This window comes from Xyrauchen texanus, chromosome 13 (assembly GCF_025860055.1).
Source record: "Xyrauchen texanus isolate HMW12.3.18 chromosome 13, RBS_HiC_50CHRs, whole genome shotgun sequence".
Taxonomy (NCBI): Eukaryota; Metazoa; Chordata; class Actinopteri; order Cypriniformes; family Catostomidae; genus Xyrauchen; species Xyrauchen texanus.
The window spans coordinates 19125943-19146337 of record NC_068288.1 but is presented as its reverse complement, the minus strand read 5'-3'; the positions used below and the strand labels follow the sequence as shown (position 1 = coordinate 19146337).

Here is a 20395-nt window from a genome sequence, read left to right as displayed (position 1 = left end):
CCTAGGGGATTCATGAGACTTTCACCACATTTAGACAACATTATGCCAAGACATTAAAGATGCTAAATTGTGAACATATTTTTTATTTATCGAATGGAGTTGCCATGGCGAGGTATAACATTAATGGCGAAAAATGGGAAACAGGAAGTGTCTCATTTCTTCTGTGTGCAATGTGTGATTTAGATAAAAATTGAGATGTATGTTTAGTCTTGGAGGGTTATCACATGGATGTGACTATTTTGGGTCACATTCATAGCGCCACAACCTGGCAGCAGGAAATGTGGCTCTTATATCCAACTTTAAAATAGTCCTCTTAGATTTACCCAAATTGCTTCAAAATTGTTTAGAATAATGTCAAATGCCAAATAAATGTTTCCACCTTGCATTGTTTTCCAAAAGCCTTGGTGATTGGGCCCGTCATTGCTGCTTGCAGCTATATTGCTTAATTATGACACATCTTAGGTTGACAGGGCTTTAGGTCAGAGATTTTGGCTGTTTACTGGGGTACAGTCCTCCTTTATGAGGTTCACAAATTCACAAAAAAAATTTATATGACCTAGTTTCAGCTGTTAGGCTCACAGAATTAAAATTAAGTATCCTCACTATCCTTTAAGTTACCATATTTGTTATTGTTTGTGGTTTTCAAAAGGATAGCGTAGGTCAAGTGCTAAAAGACTCTCACCTCTGCTGGTTCCTCTCCAGCTCCTTGAGCATGACTCCTTCGTAGGTTGATGACGTGTACTTCCTGAGGGAGGCTGGTGGTTCCTCGGCTAGCACAGCCTGACAGGGCGGTGAAACTCTTTAGCATGGCCTGAACTGGGTGACCCACCCCAACTGGCAGCAGTTCACAAGGGCTCCGAGACAATGGACCTGTAAATAATGCAAAACACGATGTGAACATCCGAAATAAACATATTCTGCCCTATTATTAAAAAAAGCTGTTGCTTTTGTGTTGTGACGAAAGTGTGTCACAGCTCAATGCTTATCACTGGAATGTAAAACGGCTAGTGCATTGAACACTGTGAAGTCATTTTCAAATCCATGCAAGCTGAAAGCACCCCATATGGCTATCTGCAACACAGATATGGTAAAAACTAGACATGCACCGATTGCAATTTTCTTGGCCGATTTCTATTTCCGATTTTTTTGCAAGTGTGACCTGCCGATACCGATTTTTTCCGATTTTCTTTCTAAAAACTATTATTGACCACATATACAAACAAAATCTACCTTTCTTCAATGCTAAATTTTATTTTCATAATAAAATAAATTATTAAACATTACAATTTCCCCCAAACTGCACTAAGTTACAGTATCTTCTCTCACTTAAACAACTCTCAAAATAAAGTGCTCTGTGACTAGAAAGAGGTAGAAATAACAATTAACTGCAAATGAGTTGCTTTATATAACAGATGTCATTTTCCACTATTTTTATAAATGGACCTTTTTCTCTTTATTACTCGTCTAAAAAAACAATTCCAAAGATCTGAAAAACTGAAGTGTCCAATACGCTCAACTTACGTTAGATGTACAAATATCAGTTGTAAAACTGAGCACTGCTTCGGGAACGGCTTGCATACCTGACAACACTCCCGTTTTTCCTGGGAGTCTCCCGTTTTATTATTTCTCCCAAAAAAACTCCCGTAATTTGTATGGCCCAAACCACGTTATATGAATAATCAAACCAATATATTATTCCAAGGTGGTACAGTTGCCATATCTTGAATGAAACGCATCCTACTCACACAATCGACACATCATACACATTACAAATCATTTATGACCACAATCTGGCAACCTACAACCCATTTGCGCTGTTGATATCTGCGCAGGCAGTAGACGCGGGATGTTAAATCAAACATCACTGGTAGAGGGGAGGAGAAGACTCAGCTGGTGCTCCGGTGAAAAAAACAAAATATACATGTACATTTAACAACAGCTGGATGGAAGAATTGAATTTCATATCCCGAAGCCATATCGACAATGCCCACGCCTTATGCAATGTGTGTCGCACTGATTTTAATATCGGACACGGTGGGAAAAATTATGTTAAATCACAACGGCACAATTTGTATGTATTTAGCCTGCCATCCAGCACCCCCCTTCCCCTCTCCCGGATTTGTGTATCCAAATGTTGACAGATAACAGGCTGCTATTAGATCATACACACAGACATGCTGCTGCTTCTCAAGTCAAGTCAAGTCAAGTCAAGTGGTTTTTATTGTCGTTTCAACCATATACAGTTAGTACAGTACACAGCAAAACGAGACAACGTTCCTCCAGGACCATGGTGCTACATAAAAACAACAAAGGACCAACACAGGACCACATGAGACAACACAATGAAATAAAATACCAATATAAAAAAAACCTACATATACCTATATAAAGTGCACGTGCAAACATGTGCAAAAAGTACAGGACAGTACAACAAATTACTGACAATGAACAGGACAATAGACAGTGCAGCGCCGACCAGTACTCAGTAGTGCAAAAAGATGACAGTTTCTAAAAATGTAAACATAACATACTATGAGATAACGTTCTATGCACATAGCAGTTATTGAGGTAGCAGACAGTTATAAAGTGACAGTAATTAAAGTGCAACTCAGGACACGTGTGTGTCAAACCAGTCTCTGAGTATTGAGGAGTCTGATGGCTTGGGGGAAGAAGCTGTTACACAGTCTGGCCGTGAGGGCCCGAATGCTTCGGTACCTCTTGCCAGACGGGAGGAGGGTAAAGAGTTTGTGTGAGGGGTGTGTGGGGTCATCCACAATGCTGGTTGCTTTGCGGATACAGTGTTTTTTGTAAATGGCTTTGATGGAGGGAAGAGAGACCCCAATGATCTTCTCAGCTGACCTCACTATCCTCTGCAGGGCTTTGCGGTCCGAAACGGTGCAAGTCCCAAACCAGGCAGTGATGCAGCTGCTCAGGATGCTCTCAATAGTCCCTCTATAGAATGTAGTGAGGATGGGGATTGGGAGATGTGCTTTCCTCAGCCTTCGAAGAAAGTAGAGACACTGCTGGGCTTTCTTGGTGATAGAGCTGGTGTTGAGGGACCAGGTGAGGTTCTCCGCCAAGTGAACACCAAGGAATTTGGTGCTTTTGACGATCTCCACAGAGGAGCCGTCGATGTTCAGCGGAGTGTGTTCACCTTGTGCTCTCCTAAAGTCAACAACCATCTCTTTTGTTTTGTCGACATTCAGGGACAGGTTGTTGGCTCTACACCAGTTCGTCAGCCGCTGCACCTCCTCTCTGTATGCTGACTCGTTGTTCTTGCTGATGAGACCCACCACGGTCGTGTCATCGGCGAACTTGATGATGTGATTCGAGCTGTGCATTGCTGCAAAGTCGTGAGTCAGCAGAGTGAACAGCAGTGGACTGAGCACACAGCCCTGGGGGGCCCCAGTTCTCAGTGTGGTGGTGATGGAGATGCTGTTCCCGATCCGGACTGACTGAGGTCTCCCAGTCAGGAAGTCCAGGATCCAGTTGCAGAGGGAGGTGTCCAGGCCCAGCAGGTTCAGCTTTCCAATCAGGTGCTGGGGAATGATTGTGTTGAATGCTGAGCTGAAATCTATGAACAGCATTCGAACGTATGAGTCCTTATTGTCTAGGTGGGTGAGGGCCAGATGGAGGGTTGTGGTGATAGCATCGTCCGTTGAACGGTTTGAACGATACGCAAACTGCAGTGGGTCTAGTGAGGGGGGCAGCTGGGTCTTAATCTGCCTCATGACGAGCCTCTCGAAGCACTTCATGATGATGGGTGTAAGTGCGACGGGACGGTAGTCGTTGAGGCAGGACACTGAAGACTTCTTTGGCATGGGGATGATGGTGGTGGCCTTGAAGCACGTTGGAACGACGGCGCTGCTCAGAGAGATGTTGAAGATGTCGGTAAGAACATCTGCTAGCTGGTCTGCACATCCTCTGAGCACTCTGCCAGGAATGTTGTCTGGTCCAGCAGCCTTCCGTGGGTTGACTCTACGTAGAGGTTTCCTCACATCTGCCGTGGTAAGACAGAGCACCTGGTCGTTGGGAGGAGGGGTGGACTTCCTCGCCATCACGTCGTTCTGCACTTTAAACCGAGCGTAGAAGTCGTTCAGCGCATCTGGAAGGGAGGCATCTTTGTCACAGGCAACTGATGTTGTCCTGTAGTTGGTGATGGCCTGGATGCCCTGCCACATGCGCCGCGTGTCACCGCTGTCCTGGAAGTGACTGTGGATTCTCTGGGCGTGTGCGCGCTTTGCCTCTCTGATTGCCCGTGACAGTTTGGCCCTAGCTGTTCTTAGGGCTGCCTTATCGCCTGCTCTGAAGGCGGAGTCTCGGGACCTCAGCAGCGTGCGCACCTCCGCAGTCATCCACGGCTTCTGGTTGGAGCGTGTGGTGATGGTCTTGGAGAAAGTGACATCATCAATGCACTTGCTGATGTAGCTGGTCACTGATGCTGTGTATTCCTCCAAGTTGGTAGAATCGCCATATGTTGCAGCCTCCCTGAACATGTGCCAGTCAGTACACTCAAAACAGTCCTGAAGAGCAGAGATGGCTCCTGCTGGCCAGGTTTTCACCTGCTTCTGAAGCGGTTTTGTGCGTCTGACGAGTGGTCTGTATGCTGGAATTAACATAACAGAGATGTGGTCTGAGTAGCCGAGGTGGGGGCGGGGCTCCGCCCGGTGCAGCGCCTGGGATGTTTGTGTAAACAAGATCAAGCGCGTTCAGCCCCTCTCGTTGCAAAGTCCACATACTGATGGAATTTAGGGAGCACTGTCTTGAGATTTGCATGGTTGAAATCTCCGGTGACAATAAACAGTCCATCGGGGTGAGCGTTCTGCAGTTCGCTCATAGCCCCATACAGTTCACAGAGCGCTTCCTTAGCGTTAGCGCTAGGGGGAATGTAAACTCTGGTTATGCAAACAGTGGTGAATTCCCGTGGTAGATAAAAAGGTCTGCATCTAACAGTCACAAGCTCCAACAGCGATGAACAGTAACTAGAGACTAGCATAGAGTTCTTGCACCATTCCGTGTTAATGTAAACACACAAGCCACCACCGCGAGTCTTACCGCAGAGAGCTGTATTTCTGTCAGCACGAAACGAGGCGAGCCCGTCTAGCTGAATGGCGGCATCCGGAACTCTGTCGCTGAGCCACGTCTCCGTGAAAACAAAGACGCAGCAGTCTCTAAACTCACGCTGCGTAGCCTGCTGGAGTCGGATATAGTCCAGTTTATTGTCCAGGGAGCAAACATTTGAGAGCAGGATAGACGGGAGAGCCGGCCGGCTAGGGTTTGTTTTTAGCCTAGCATGGACCCCCGCCCTCTTTCCGCCATTGTGGATCCGGAGTGGCCGCTGCGTGCTACCGCGCCGCCATCTTGGATTCTGCACAATTAAAACAACAAGACATGCTGCATCAATCATTTATGACATACTGTTGCACAATTAGACACAACTACAATCTCCCAACAAAGCATGGATACATACGGCCCACCAAACAAGCAGATCTACCACCAAGACTTGTATACTGCTGCTGCACCAAAGATCCATGTGCACTGAGCAAGCTATATGTGCTTTGGCAGCCTGGTCTCATGAAATTTATATGAGCATTGCAATGTTTTTGCAAATCTGAAATTACATGCTTCATTACAGTAGCAGTTTCCAAGTGAAATGTCCAGTGGGCGAAATCGAGACAAAATTAATTTTGGAATTGGGATTGGGCAAAATGAGGTTGTAATCAGACAAAGTTTCTAAGGTGAATTTTAGATGGAGGTTTAATAAGTAAAAATACCTCCCTAACTCTAAAACTTTATCCTAAACCTCACCAATAGCGTCTGAAAATATAAATGAGTTTAACAAAATAGACACCCTTACCCTTAACCAACACCTGACACTAACCGATAGTAAAATACAAATAAAAAAAAAATAAAAAAAACACATTTAATGAAGCAATCAAACCATTATGTGTCGCTTCTATGCCAATTTCACTTTCGTTCACCTTTAGCTGGACTCAAAATGCAGGTGAGCTACCAAGCAAGCTAATGGTATAGGAATACGTGTGTATATGTAGGTAGGTCTGTAATACAAGTGTTAAAATGTAATGTTTTTCAAATCATGCATTAAAGTAAAAGTGTTTTGATATTATATTATGACATAGCGGGGGGTGAGTAATAAAGTGAAAAATACGTTTTTATAAAGACATACATGTATCAGCTATTGTACTCATGATTTGTGTGACAATGAATAAAACGCACAGTTGTTGTAGCACCTAGTGTTAATTAGAGGGAGATCATGGAATAATAAGGAGCAAAACAAAAGCTTTGTGTGAAGAAAACAGTAGCTAATGACCGTGCGCTTGCACTGTTCAGCCGTTGGTGATGAATGTTAAACATGGCCCTCTTGGCACTTGCATTGAAATGAATGTCAGTAGGTTTGATTGTAGTTTTTAATGGTCACAAGACTTGTCAGGTCCAGTTCACAGCAGTTTGTTAGATTCGCAGTTCTTTAGGAAGCAGCGCACCTTCCAGCTTAAGGTCAACTTTAAATATATGTTTATACTACATCGTGGGGACCAAATTTCCCCACAAGGATAGTAAAACCTGAGATCACCAACCTTGTGGGCCCCGCCAGCGGTCCCCACAAGGTAAATGGCATATTAAACATACTAAACAATGTTTTTCTGAAAAAGTAAAAATGCAAAAAGGTTTCTGTGCAGTTTAGGGGATATAAATTATCATTAGACCTGTATAAAATCCATAAAATGCATGGACGTCTAAAGTGAGTCCCCACAATGATATAAAAACAAATTTGTGTGTGTGTGTGTGTGTGTGTGTGTGTGTGTGTGTGTGTGTGTGTGTGTGTGTGTGTGTGTGTGTGTGTGTGTGTGTTTGGTGCCACTTTTCTCACTCCTGCCTCCTTTCCCTTAATCCCTTTTCAGTGATATTTGAAGAAAGAGAAATATCAGATATATCAGAATATTTGTATTGGGTTTCATTTCCAATTGATTGCTGTAATTATGCCAAATTATGGAACAAAATTGAGAAGTTTATTTCTCAAATTAAAATAAATCAGTAGAAAATGTGTGTAGATTTTTGTGTGTTCGAATTCATGCAGTGCTGCACAAATGGATCGTGCCTAAATTGAAGAGTGCATGTTGGTTAGAAATATTGTCCAACTTTAAACGCAGCCACAGTCATGTCAACCTGACGTATCCTCCAGTTACTAATTATCACATTTATTTTGAGACGAAATACTTATTTATCAATTTCAAATTTGTTTATGTGTTTGCATAAACAAAATTCCAACAACTGTCCAATAAGTAAAAGGGTAGTATTTGGGGTAAAAAAAAAATCCTGACTGATCCAATTACAGTGGAGACTAATTTGTTTATAGAATACTTGAGATGTAATGAAATGTCAAACGTGATTGAAATAAACAAGAAATGATGCACCCTTTTCTGAAGTGGTTATTATGAATAAGCATTATCTTAATTTGTTACTAAAAGCATCTTGCTTTCTTAAACGTTTTTGCATTATTTGACAAATTGTGCACTATTACTATTGAGCAGTATCTACACTATATCAATATAACCCCCCTTGGGGCCTTTTACACCAGGTATGGGGTAAAAGGCCCCCTTGCCACCTTTAAAAAAGGTGTCACACATGTTGCTCCTTCAGTATTCAATACAATAAATGTATTTCTTGACCTTGTTACCAAACAAAAGCACATTTTCCTTAAGGTGTGCCTTTAGCCCCATTGTACCATACACTTTAAGCATATCTACAGTAACTGAATTACCTAGCTGTGGAACTGCTGCAGGGGAACAGCCCGCCAACCCTCTGTACAGTCGACACTACTTGGAGGTGATTGACAGATTGTGAAATGAATGGTTTTTGACAAATGCTAACTTCAGTGCACACATTCCTCAACCGCACTTAGTGATACATGCAAACACAAAATCTTCTCCTGAGGATGTAATCTCCTGTGAGAGAGCTTGAAGTAAAGCTTTCCTGAATGTCTCTCTTTCTCTCTTTGTGTCCACAGAGAAAAAATACACCACTTGCCACTCACATTTCAGCTCCACCTTGATAAACACACAACCGTACTGTGATAATGATCAGAAAAACATTTGGAAATCATTATAGTGTATGTAAGAGAGAGTAAGAGAGAGATTCAACTCTTCAAACTGTCGAATGTATGTATTCAGGTAGACAGAGTGTTTTATAAAAACAGATTTTGGCTGTTTTATAACAAATAAATTGTTCCTTCCTAAGATTTCCTATGTATTTGTTGTGATGACAGAAACAGCTGCATTTAGGGCTCCGTAACCTCTGGATTTCTATTTTATCCATTCAACAGACAATGTAAGCGCAGCATAGTTCTAGCGGCAAGACTAGCAGCTGTACATCATCACAACATTAGCTGGGAAACTCCAAGCCAATCACATGTAAGCCAATGCTTTGTAAGTCTGTTCACAATCTATCACATTGCTGTTTCAGTGTGCTAACACAGCAACCTCCACCACCCCACCAACACCAGTTGAGTCCTGTCCTGCATGGGGTAGGCTCCTTGTCCCTGCCTCCTATCTCCGGCAGGATATGACGGTTCAGAGTACAACTTCTTCGGACCACCAGACAGGCTTACGCCAAAGATAGACATTACATTTCTGTTTTATATTCAGCAAATAAATGTCACCTTAAATTTCACTCAAGTCTGCAAGTCTTCCTGATATAACTATTGGTCTCACAGCCTTTGACGTCAGCCTCGTTACTCAAGGAAAGTGCACTTTGATGTGCTCTAATGGGAATAGCCATTTTGGGAGAAGAAACAGCAGAAGAATCAAAGGATTTAGAATTACAGATGAAGAGGTTAACAGTCCTAATGGCAAACCCTTGTTTGGGGGTACATGTGTGACTTCAACAGCTCTATCTCCAAGCGTCTAACCGACAGCATCTCGCCTCCGTCCCTCTCAAACTTCTGAGATCACTCAAACTCACTTTTCCTTTTCAGAGTGAACAGAGGAATAATAAGCACCAGCCAGCCAGAGTTTGGAAGATGGCCAAAAGATTGCGGCTCTTATTGGGCAGTCATGTTGTTTCTTTATTTAACTGCTTACGTCAAAAAGAACCCAGAGACAAAGTGCTTTGGGAAAGAAAATATGGATGACTTGGAGAATAATAGAGGGAAGCCGAGTTTTTGTTTTTTTATTCAGCAAGAAAAATGGAATTGAAATCAGGGGCTATAAACAAAAGTGTGTTCCCATACTGAGCAAAAGGATGTTTTTGGCCAAAGGACGTCCCATTAAAATGAAATCAGGAAAAAGAATGATCATAAATGGTTTATAAAAAACAATTAAAAAGTTTGTCATCTGGGGGAGAGTTTTATGCTAAATTGATGAGGTAAGATTATTCTTTTAAATTATCTGGAAAAATAGGAATAATTTTGAGAACTAAAAGACATTAAATATTTATTGCAGAAAATATCTGCTGATGAGTGAAATATGTATATTGTCCATGATTTCTTCCTGACAAACAGAAGCTTTCAGTTGAAAAGAAGATTAAAAAAAAGTTATTAAAACACATTCTCAAGGTTAAATTTCATTACAGTACTTTAAGTCTCCCAAGTGGGCCAAATTAACTTTTCCCTCACATCTGGAAAGACAACCTGAAGACGCACAGGGCAAAAAGAGAAGAAATACTCAAAAGTATTCATGTCACCACGGCCTGAACGCATCTTTCTCATCATCACTGTCACCAAGCTTGTCATCACTCTTCTCCTATATACTATACATGTGAAGAGATGTTTTTCATCTCATCACATCACATCGCTCTCTGTGTCTGTGTTCTCTCTTCCAGCACACGGAGGACAGACTTGTCCTATCCAGAAGCTGTGTGGGGGTCTGTGGCTCTCTGCTCACTCCAGGCTGGATGCCCACAGAAATACAGGAATGAGAGAAACCATTGTTGAGTTCAGAAGGCCTGAAGACTCAAAAACAGCCCAACTCTCTCCCACCTTAAAGAACTCTGGTTCAAAAGCCCATCACTTTAGATCAACCTCTGATCTGTCATCTGATTACTTATTCTGCCCGCTCTACACTTTGAGCTCTAACGTGCACAGAAAGGGGCCAGCAGGGGCCCTTTTCATTCACAAATCTAAAGGTGCACTTCTGGTTGTCCAGAAAAAAAGTAGCAAGAAACAAAATATTTTATTAATGAAATTAAAATGGTTAAATAAAACAAAATGTAAATCTCATAATAATCTCACAATAACCTTAATAATGTGTTATTATGAGGTTTCTTTGCAAATAACAGTCATATTAAAGAAAATTCTAAGTAGGTGCCTTCAACAACATGTACTACAGCAGATCGGGGACATTTTATAATCGCAAGTGATCCTCCCTATGTCCTACTCACTCCGAGGTGCAGAGCCCTTGAAGTGGGTACTACGTTTTTCTGTTTATACTAATAGACTAATCACTTACAAAAAAATACCATGGAATTACCGTTTTTGGACATGTAGGCTACCCATTCAAAACCATGACGAGGTCAGAATGAAACAGCAGAGATAACATGATAAAGTGTGCAGAGATGAGAAAAGTGAAAAGAGTGAGGAGACAAGAAATAGATTAGAGCTCTGTAACAAAAGGGTAATACCATGGAATTTAATGATTATATTAATATTTCATAAAACTGTGATAGTACTCCAAAATACTTCAAAAAATGCCATGGTTTTACTATGATATCAAAAACATGGGATTATCACAGACCATGTCTGGAAAAAAAAAGTGGTTTTTGGGCGTGGTTTTGCCGGGAAAATCCCCGTGGACCACCCGCTCCCCACTGCACACTCGTTTGCTTCCATCCGGACTCAATGTGAGACCAGCTCGCACCACGGCCAGTTCGATGTCGCCTTCAAAACCCCAAGCTGGATGAGAATATCGCTGCTACATGCACTACATGGAGATCGTCGCAGCGTCTGACGCTGAGAACTCATGTGGGCTGCTACATTCGGGTCTGCTTGCCCACTCTGAGACCGACGTGCAGATGTCCGGCATGCTTGCCTGGGCCGGCGAGAGCATTGGGCTGAAACGGAACTCCCCGTCCCCCCCTCAGCCCTCATGGTTAGACGACTGGTTCCTTGGGTCAGGGTGCCGCTCGCAACCACACCCCCCCCCCCCTCGGTTCTTCCCGGAAGTGCATGACGAGCTGACGAAGTCTTGGAGGGCAACTTTTACTTCCCGAAACTGACCTCCTCGCTCATCCGCTCTTACTACACTTGATTTGGGGGCGGTCCACGGGTACACGGAGGATCCCCAAGTGGAAAAATCGGTTGAGGTTCGCAAAACGGAGCCACTTGGCATGATCGCCTAGTATTCCCCTCCGAGGCCTGTAGGACAACATTGTCCCTGGTGTCCAAAGCCTACAGTGCAACCGGACAGGCCACTTATGCTCTGCATGCCAAGGCCCTCCTGAAAACCCACTGCACTTGGGTAGTCCTGATCCTGATGTGCTGCAGGAACTGGGCTCAGCGACCGACCTCGCCATCTGGGCCATGAAGGTCACAGTGTGGGCAGTTGGGAGCAGACCCCCCCGGTATCACGAACCTAACCAAGTACCCAGAAGGCTCCCAAGCATTCCCAAGATGGACCACCCAGGGGACGAGACGTTCGCATAGGAGCTGGTAGCCAGACCACTCCTTCCCCCGGCGAAGAGCCGGGAGGAAAATCTTTGGTTTCCGTTTTTTCATTTTCCACACTCCCTTCAGACTGCAGTTTCCCCTATTTTTTTTTTTTAAAAAGAGCGATTTCCTCATTCCCTGGGACGCCTAGCCAGTGCCCACAAACGCCGTTCTCACGGCGCCCCGGCAACAGAACCTTACAGGCGAAGTGGCACTCTGACGAGTCCAGAGGACACCTTAACAGTACCTCCTCCTCAGTCACTAACCCGCCCACTACCGGAGACGCAGAGCAAGGTAAGTGCTTTGAGATCCTTCTCAGCACACTTGCATCAGGTTGCAACTTTTCCTCCCGACGCAAACGTTTGTCCCTTTAGTGTCCCTTGCGCAGAGCTTGGACGCATATGGCATCCTCAGCCGTGGCCACACCACTAGGGTTGATGCATATGAGACCGTTCCAGCACTGGCTTCACTCTAGAGTCGCAAGGTGGGCATGGTGCTGCGTCACGTATCATGTAATTTTCACCCCCCTCTGCCATCAGTTACTCAACCCCTGGACAGACCTCTGTTTTCTGCGGACAGGAGTCGCCCTGCAGCAGGTGTCCAGGCACGTCGTGGCCAACACAGATGCCTCCAAACAGGGTTGGGGTGCCGTGTGCAACGGGCACGCAGCCGCCGTTTCCTGGATTGGTCCATGCCTATATTGGCACATCAACTGCCTAGAGTTTCTGGCTGTATTTCTTGCCCTGCAGAGGTTCCTAAATCACCAAGGTGATGTGCGCTCTCGTCATATGTCACAACTACCGCCACCTCCTCCTTTAGAGTCAGCACTGACTGAGGTTGCTGCACGGCACTCATACTAAAGGCAGCCTCAACACAACTGCGGACACTCAATGGAGAGTGGAGGCTCCACCCCCAGGTGGTTCAGCTGATATGTGACTGTTATGGCAAAGCACAGGAAGAACTGTTCGCTTCTCAAGAGAGCTCCCATTGCCTGCTCTGGTACTCCCTCAGGTTGGAGGTAAGTTGGCACACAGCTGTCTCCGGGTGCTGCGCAAGTACGTGTTTCCCCCAGTAAGCCTACTTGCAAAGGTGCTGTAGTCACTCTAGTGGCCCATTACTGGCCCACCCGGACTTGGTTCTCGGATCTCACGCTCCTCGTGACAGCACCTCCCTGGCAAATCCCCCTGAGGAAAGACCTTCTTTCTCAGGGATGGGGCACCCTCTGGCATCCACGCCCAGACCTCTGGAACCTCCACGTCTGGCCCCTGGACAGGATGAGGAAGATCTGAGTTGTCTACCACAGCTGTCGTGGACACCATCAACCAACTAATGTGGTGCCTGTTCTCAAATTGGTGTTCTTCCTGATTTGAAGACCACCAGAGATGCACAGTCGGGTCAGTGCTCTCATTCCTACAGGGAATGCTGGAGGGGTGGCTGTCACCCTCCACCTTGAAGGTATATGTTGCTGCTATAGCGGCCCACCATGACGTGGTGGAAGGTAAGTTCCTAAGAAAGCACAACCTGATAATCAGGTTTCTAAGAGGTGCCCGGAGGCAGATACTCATGTCATCCTAAGACCACGACCGGGCTACGTGCCCAAGGTTCCTACGACCCCTTTTAGGGACCAGGTAGTGAACCTGCAAGTGCTGCCCCGGGAGGAGGCAGACCCCGCCTTATCGTTGATGTGTACGTTACATGCTTTGCGTACCTATTTGGACTGCACACAGAGCTTTAGACTCTCTGAGCAGCTCTTTGTTTGCTTTGGCGGACAGCGAAAAGGGAACGCTGTCTCCAAACAGAGGCTTTCCCACTGGGTAGTCGACGCCATCGCATTGGCCAATCAGACCCAGGCCATGCCCACCCCCTTGTGGGTTTGAGAACTCTACAAGAAGTGTGGCATCCTCGTGGGCACTGGCCAATGGCAAATCTCTAGCAGACATCTGTAGAGCAGCGGGCTGGGGGACACCAAAAACCTTTGCGAGATTCTGCAATCTCAGGGTTAAGTCGGTTTCGTCCCGTGTTTTGTCAGGCCGGGCATGTAGAACTCTGGTCCGTGAATTCAGCAGAGGAATTCCCAACCAGACCCGCAAAGGTACTAATTACTCTGTACTGGAATAGGTGCTCCACAGGGTTTGGCCATCATGGATTAATCTCCCTGTGTGTATTTTCCACGGTACGGTCCCCTTGGGCAGTCCCCTGTGCCCCCCAGTCGCTGTGCTTGTATTAACTCCTCCCTCGCAACAGGTAGGATCTATCACCGTGCCACTTCCACATGTGGTTTTCGCCACATTTAACCTCCCCCCAGCCTGGGCAGGATGTGGTCTTCATGGGGTCTTTTCCCCCTAAAAGAATTGGAGTTGGAAAAGAACGACTTCCCTAATGCGTGTTATAGCTAGATGGCCCCAGCCACATCTAACACTCTACGAGGAGAAACATAGATAAAAGGCCTCGGCTGGCGCAGCCTGCTACCATGCTTGCCACATCGCTTGTTCCCACCCCCCAAGGGAATCCTTGGCCGGATGCCGGGAACCTAATAAAAACAATATTACATCTTAGTGTGGTGTCGGGGAGGGTTATGTGCAGTATGATGCTCATGCGCATTTGGCATGCTACAGCCTGCTGCATAAGCATCAACAGATCAAGTATCACGGTCAGTGTAGGTGGCGCTATTGAATAGGGACACCTTGTGTCACTACAATCGACACAACATCGAGTGAGTGACAGAATGGGAACGTCTAGGTTACTAGTGTAACCCCCGTTCCCTGATGGTACAGTGTTGTGTCCCCCTTGCCACACCACTGTAACAAGCAGCTGAAATGGCCAAACCTTATTCTCAGTTCCTCAGTGCAGAACCTGACTGAACAGAGGACATCCCGCCTTTTATACCCGTATGTCCGGGGGTGGGACATGCAAATTCTGTTCACCAATTTGGCATTGGGCTTTTTCATATTCAGAGGTATCCCAAAAGAAGCCCCTTGTTTCACTACAATGACACAACGTCTCGTTCCCTCCATCAGGGGACGGGGGTTACCAGTGGCGGCTTGTCAATAGAAGGCGCTGGGGCACCGCCCCCATCAAAATTCCAGTAATATACATGAATACAAAAATGATATAAAAATGAAATAAAACAAAAACAATAAAATAGTTTACTCATACGATGTGCAGGCTGGTAGTAAGAGCCTCAGCATTTAATAAAAACTGTCTTTAATCTGTTAACTATTTTCTGTTTTTCAATATGTTTCATGCGGTTTCATGGTCGAGGGACACCAGACAAATGGATGTCTATCTGAGTCCTTAAATTTTCGGGCAGCATGTGACCTGAAGCTGGTGTCTAATTGGTTTCTTAAAGATTCTCCTCCGGGCGCAGGTCGCTGCGTCCCTGGCGAATCAGAATTGGATACATGTTATTTTATCCAATCTGATTGGTTCTCATCACCTGTCATTCAACTTTACGCTCTATGCTCTGGGAGTGCGCAGGTGACTCCACCAAAACCTTGCTAGGCTGATCACTTTCGCAGAGATAAAGGCAGCAGTTAAACCAAACTCTGTCATTGATTTACAAAAAAAACCTTTCACAAGGCGTTCGCTGAAAAAAAACCATTGGTGAGGAAAGCAGTGGTTCTCGGCAATTAAAGAGGTGCCGGGCGCTCAATTCAGAAGCGCGTGAAAGGATTGCAGCAGAGTTGAGTTTGTTATAGAAATTAGTTTAAATACCATTTTACATTGTTGTGCTGCAGAGATGTCCTTCCCACATATCATATATGACTCATGAAAAAAAAATGTGTTTGGTATAAATCCTTACAAAAATCATAATTTTAATATTATACAACAGCATCCCAAAAATAATAAATTGCCAACATAAAAATAAATTATCAAATGAAATATGAAGCACATATATATATATATATATATATATATATTATTAACTCTATAGGTCTGTGACACCATCCTGGGACACACTAGGGAGCGTTTCTCCTTCACAGACCACCTTGTCTGTGCCACCTTGTTGCAGGGGGACAGGTTTGGATACCTTTCCTGAAGATGCATTGAGCAGCACAATGAAAGCGTACCCGATGCTCAGTGGAAGCAAGCTGAAGACAGAGCTCAGTCTCATCTACAGCAAGGAAGAATTCAAAGCCTGCCGTGGTGCTTTGGACCTATTCCAGCTGTTTCAAATCAAATCAAATCAAATCAAAGTTTATGGAGAATAATCTCGAAGAAGTCTTTTCCGAAACTGTGACTCTCCTAAAAGTTCTCATTACCACACCCATGACCACGGCTGAAGCTGAGAGGTGCTTCTCAACCTTGAAAAGAATAAAAACTTGTCTCAGAAACACCATGACCCAGGAGAGGCTGAATGCACTTGCATTGCTCTCCATGGAAAAGGGACTTGTTACTGAGATGACTGACTTTAATCAGAGAGTCATTGAGAAATTTGCTGGCCAGAAAGAAAGGAGAGCAAAATTTATGTTCAAGTAGTCAACATGCTTTTTGGTACTGCTTTGTATTTATTTTCACCCACAAAAAAAGCGCCACTGGGGGTTACACTAGTAACCTAAACGTTATCTCAAATAACTTAATAGTTGCGACAGGCCTAGTGAAAAGTGCAGCAGGTAATTTGAAGTCTGACAGAAATGTATTGTTGAAGACTGTAAATTCATTACAAAAATGGTGCTTTGACGGCTGTAGTGTTGGTGCTTTAAAGGGCATGGGTGGAGAGATGCAACATCTTGAAAAGGGTTACACTTTCAGCAGGCTAAAACTAAAGTTGTGTCTATAAATTCATCCATTCCCTTAAAAAATATTTTAAAATAAAAGTTGTTTTGTTGTTGTTTGTTTGTTTGTTTATTTATTTATTTTTTTTGATGAACTCACTAGTCTGCCTGACTAAGGGGTTGTATTTAAAAAAAATTTGGAGGTCAAGGGCCGCTTTGACCTACAAATGAAAGGGCTCCAGGGAACATGTTTTTATTTTTTAGTGACACGGCCCACATAATGCTATATCATCAGAATTGTCTAGCAATCATAGTCTGTCGCTTAAAAAGGTCAGCGGCAATGGGATTGATGTAGAAATGTATTGAACCTTAAGCGGCACAGCACCTGGGGTAATGCTGGAGTTGACGCTTCACTCCATAGACTTTAATTTGTTGGGCAACGCCAGCATAAGTCATGTGGAAGCCCCTTAAGAGTGACTGACAGACCAATAGTCAACCCATCCTTATACTTTTCTTGACACAATATCAAACTTTTTCAAATTTTTTGTAACATGGTTTAATGTATTTGACACTGTTTTGCAAAAAAAGTTTTTCTTTATTAGCATATTTCAGTGGGGCCTGAATCTTTGAGAGATATGTGGTAATATATATCCTGTACTCCTGCGAGCGATTCTTAAAGCCATTGGGGTTTCTGAAATTGCTCTGTGGGCCTCTGACTGCCCGTACAGTAAGTAGGCCTAATCCTGATCCTGCAGCAAGAGACCCGTGCACTCGTTCCCACAGGAGATCATTGCTTCCCGTCATTCTCAGGGAGAGAGTTCACCTGTCTCCAAGCAGACAGTTTGCAGACCCCGTACAGCAGACTTAACGTTAACATTCTTCTCCCCACAAAGACCAGCCACTTCATGAAAAACAATACACAAGCTAAAAATGCAGCCAACAAAGACAGAAAATTGTTGAATAAAAACCTGCATTCCAGACAGATATTTAAGATATTTTGGAATATGTCAATGAATTTCAGAGAGACTAAACTATCTAACATATTCAATAGGAGCAAAAATCAGAATAAAAATAAACTGTAAACAATCTGTAATATTTACATATGCCTATTCTAGTTTTAAAAGCATTAACAAGAAAGTAATGCCTTGGGTTTGTGCATATGTCCCTGTAATGCAGTTCAATGGAAATGTAAATAATATTTTAATGACAAACTTAAAGAAAAGACAAAACACACACGGACATGACGGACATGTCTGTAAACAATCTCTCTCTCCCGCACCACCAACCGCAATCGGCCTTTATCCCTCTCGGAGGCTTAATTGGCCTGATAAGGGATCGGGTGCGTATAATCACGACCCGGCTCCGCCCTCCGCCCTGTCACAGTCCCATAATACCATGGAATCTTGGAGTACAATAAAAATACCATGCTTTTTCAATTTTGAAATTCAGTACCATTGTATTTGTCAAACTACCATGTTATTACCACCAATGAACCATGTTATGCACATGGTAAGCACATACTATTCTGCAAAAAAGGATATCTTGACTACCTGCCAAAGCCTATGTTGCCTTGCAAAGAAAAGTGTATTACTGTTGCCATATGCACCTGTTTCATTGATGCTGAGTGAGAAACCCACATCACAACTGTAACTAGGTCTCCACCACGCAAACAGCTCCCTAGCCATTTAGAGTAAATTCATTTCAATCTTCACCATCGTTATTATCTTGCATACTTGCAAAAATATTGCACCTGCAACTCTGTTCAAAGAAAACAGAGACATATCCTGTCACAAATTCTCAAGTTGGGAAATACAAACAGACTGTCCATAGCTCACAAGCGGAAACTGAATGATCTGAATGGCAGGTTGTGTGAGATAAAAAAGCCAACCACACTGTTCTGACTAAACAAGAGGATGCCACAGAAATTTTTTTTTTTTTTTAGAATGTGTGGTAATGTGTGTGCTCGGTAAGGGTCACAATGGTTGACTAGTTGCCCAAGAACCGACTAGGTTGATTGTGTGAGGTTGGGAGGTTGATTAGTCTATCTATTTATTTATTTATTTTAAATATTTTTTGACCAACTAGTCGTTTTTAAGAATTTGGTCTTTTGCACATCCCTGGTGTGTCCACAAAAGTGAGATTGTGTGTGTGCAGTACACACAAGCATGTGTACATCTGTGCCACTTTGCTAAGCTCATGCAGTGGGAAGCGTCAACGTATGACTTTCCGCTGCTTTACATGGGACTGCCTGTGTGAGCTCCCACACTGTACAACACAGAAACCATTGAAAGTGCTCTCTGAGTGGGAGAAAGTGAGAAATGTGTAAAGAAGAGCTTCTGCACCTGATGCAGCTCAAAAACACATTTCTGTTGCTCAGGAGAGCTTTAACAGACAGCAGAGAACTGAGAAGGATTCTTGAACCCTCCTCCTCTCTCAATTCACTTATAATATTCACCACAGTTTGCTTTCATGGCCACGGCATTTCTGAGAACTATTTCTGCTTTCATGCAGATAAAATCTTCAAGGTAAAATAACAAGAGAGTCATCTCAAACCGCAGCGTTTGAGTATGGTAATTGATTCAGAAGCAACAGCAGAAGATGTTACTCAGACACTGTATTGAATTTAGCGTGTAAGAGAAGCTTGGTTAAGGGTTAAAAAGGTCACAAGGAGAGTCAGGAAATGCTCTTATTGAATTTCAAAACAAGAACATTTGTGGCACTGATGGTCCTCAAATTACTTCTAAAGTGCCCACTTAAAATGAAGTTAAAAACAGTTCCTGCCAAAAATAACACTTCCAAGACATTTTTGATAATAGGCCAAGTTGGGCACAGGAAGTGATGTCAATCCCTCATTGCCAGCTAAAACCAAATCCAATATAATGTTTCTGCAGAGAATCATACAAACCCTCTAACTCAATGCAACCAAAACTACAAATGTTTTTGATTGATTATCAGCATCTCGGATGTGAAAAGCTCAAGTCATCATTTCATCGAAATTGATCCTATTTTACTTTCTTTCTGTTCTTATTATGATATGTTTATAACAATTCAGCGCCAAACAGTATTCCAAATAAAATAATGTGTTCGTAACATTTCATCAAAATGTAATATCTTGTTCCAAAGTAAACTCTAAAACAACATTCCTTTTTGAATGAAGTCATCAGGCCCTCTTCTTTTTCAGCCCCACCCCTTCAACCACTTTCAGTGAGTGTGTTTATGTAACTGGAGCCAGCTGGTACATGATAGCTGTGCAGTGTGTGTAAACCTCACGCCACTGGCCTCAAGGGGCGCACTATGGACTGACACTAGAGGCTGAAGCATTAAGCCTCCTCTTTAGTGCACCCGGTTTGAATACCGCTTGGAGCGGGTCGAGCAGGACCAGTTACAGTGGTGCCGTATCCCAGATGGGAGAAAGGTTTAGTGGGGTGAGTGTAACAGTAGCCAGCTGGTACATGATAGCTGTGCGGTATGTGTAAGCGTCACTGCCCTGGCATCAAGAGGCACATTAGCGACTGACACTAGAGGCTGTGGCCTTTAGAATCCTCGTTAGCCACCCACCTCCCATGCCGGCTGATACTGGTTCGAATCCTGCTCAGAGGGAGTCGAGCAAGACCTGTTAAATTTACATCCACACCAATCCACTAGCAATCACTAAAAATCTGCTTAATCAAAACAGCAGATAACGCAAGAAAAACACATTTATATAAGACTTAAAATCATCAGATTATTCTCTGCTTTTGATGGCAAAACATAAACAGTTATGCACACAACATTTGCCACATTGGATCATCCGGTAAGAATTCTGGTAAAGACGTTTATATGCAGTATGAAACTGGGGTAATGGGCAAAAATCTAGGTGTGCCAGCAGGTTTATGCTTAAAACTTTTTTTACTTTAACCCGATTAAGGAAAACCTTAAGCCCTTTACATGACCTTACACAGTGTCAGCTTATTAACCATAATCGGTGTAAGATCGTGCATATAAACACACCGATTGAGACCCTTTTTCATGCGCCAATCAA

The 20395-nt window shown here is 43.7% G+C and overlaps 1 protein-coding gene across 1 annotated transcript in view; it reads right to left on the bottom strand.

Annotated features, from left to right (window-relative positions):
• The window catches only part of LOC127653846 (transforming growth factor beta receptor type 3-like), a 202136-nt gene that overhangs the window by 127907 nt on the left and 53834 nt on the right, over positions 1 to 20395 (bottom strand). The window contains exon 3 of the mRNA XM_052140627.1: positions 683 to 870. Coding sequence (XP_051996587.1) covers positions 683 to 870 — 188 coding nt within the window. The remainder of the gene's footprint in view (positions 1 to 682; positions 871 to 20395) is intronic.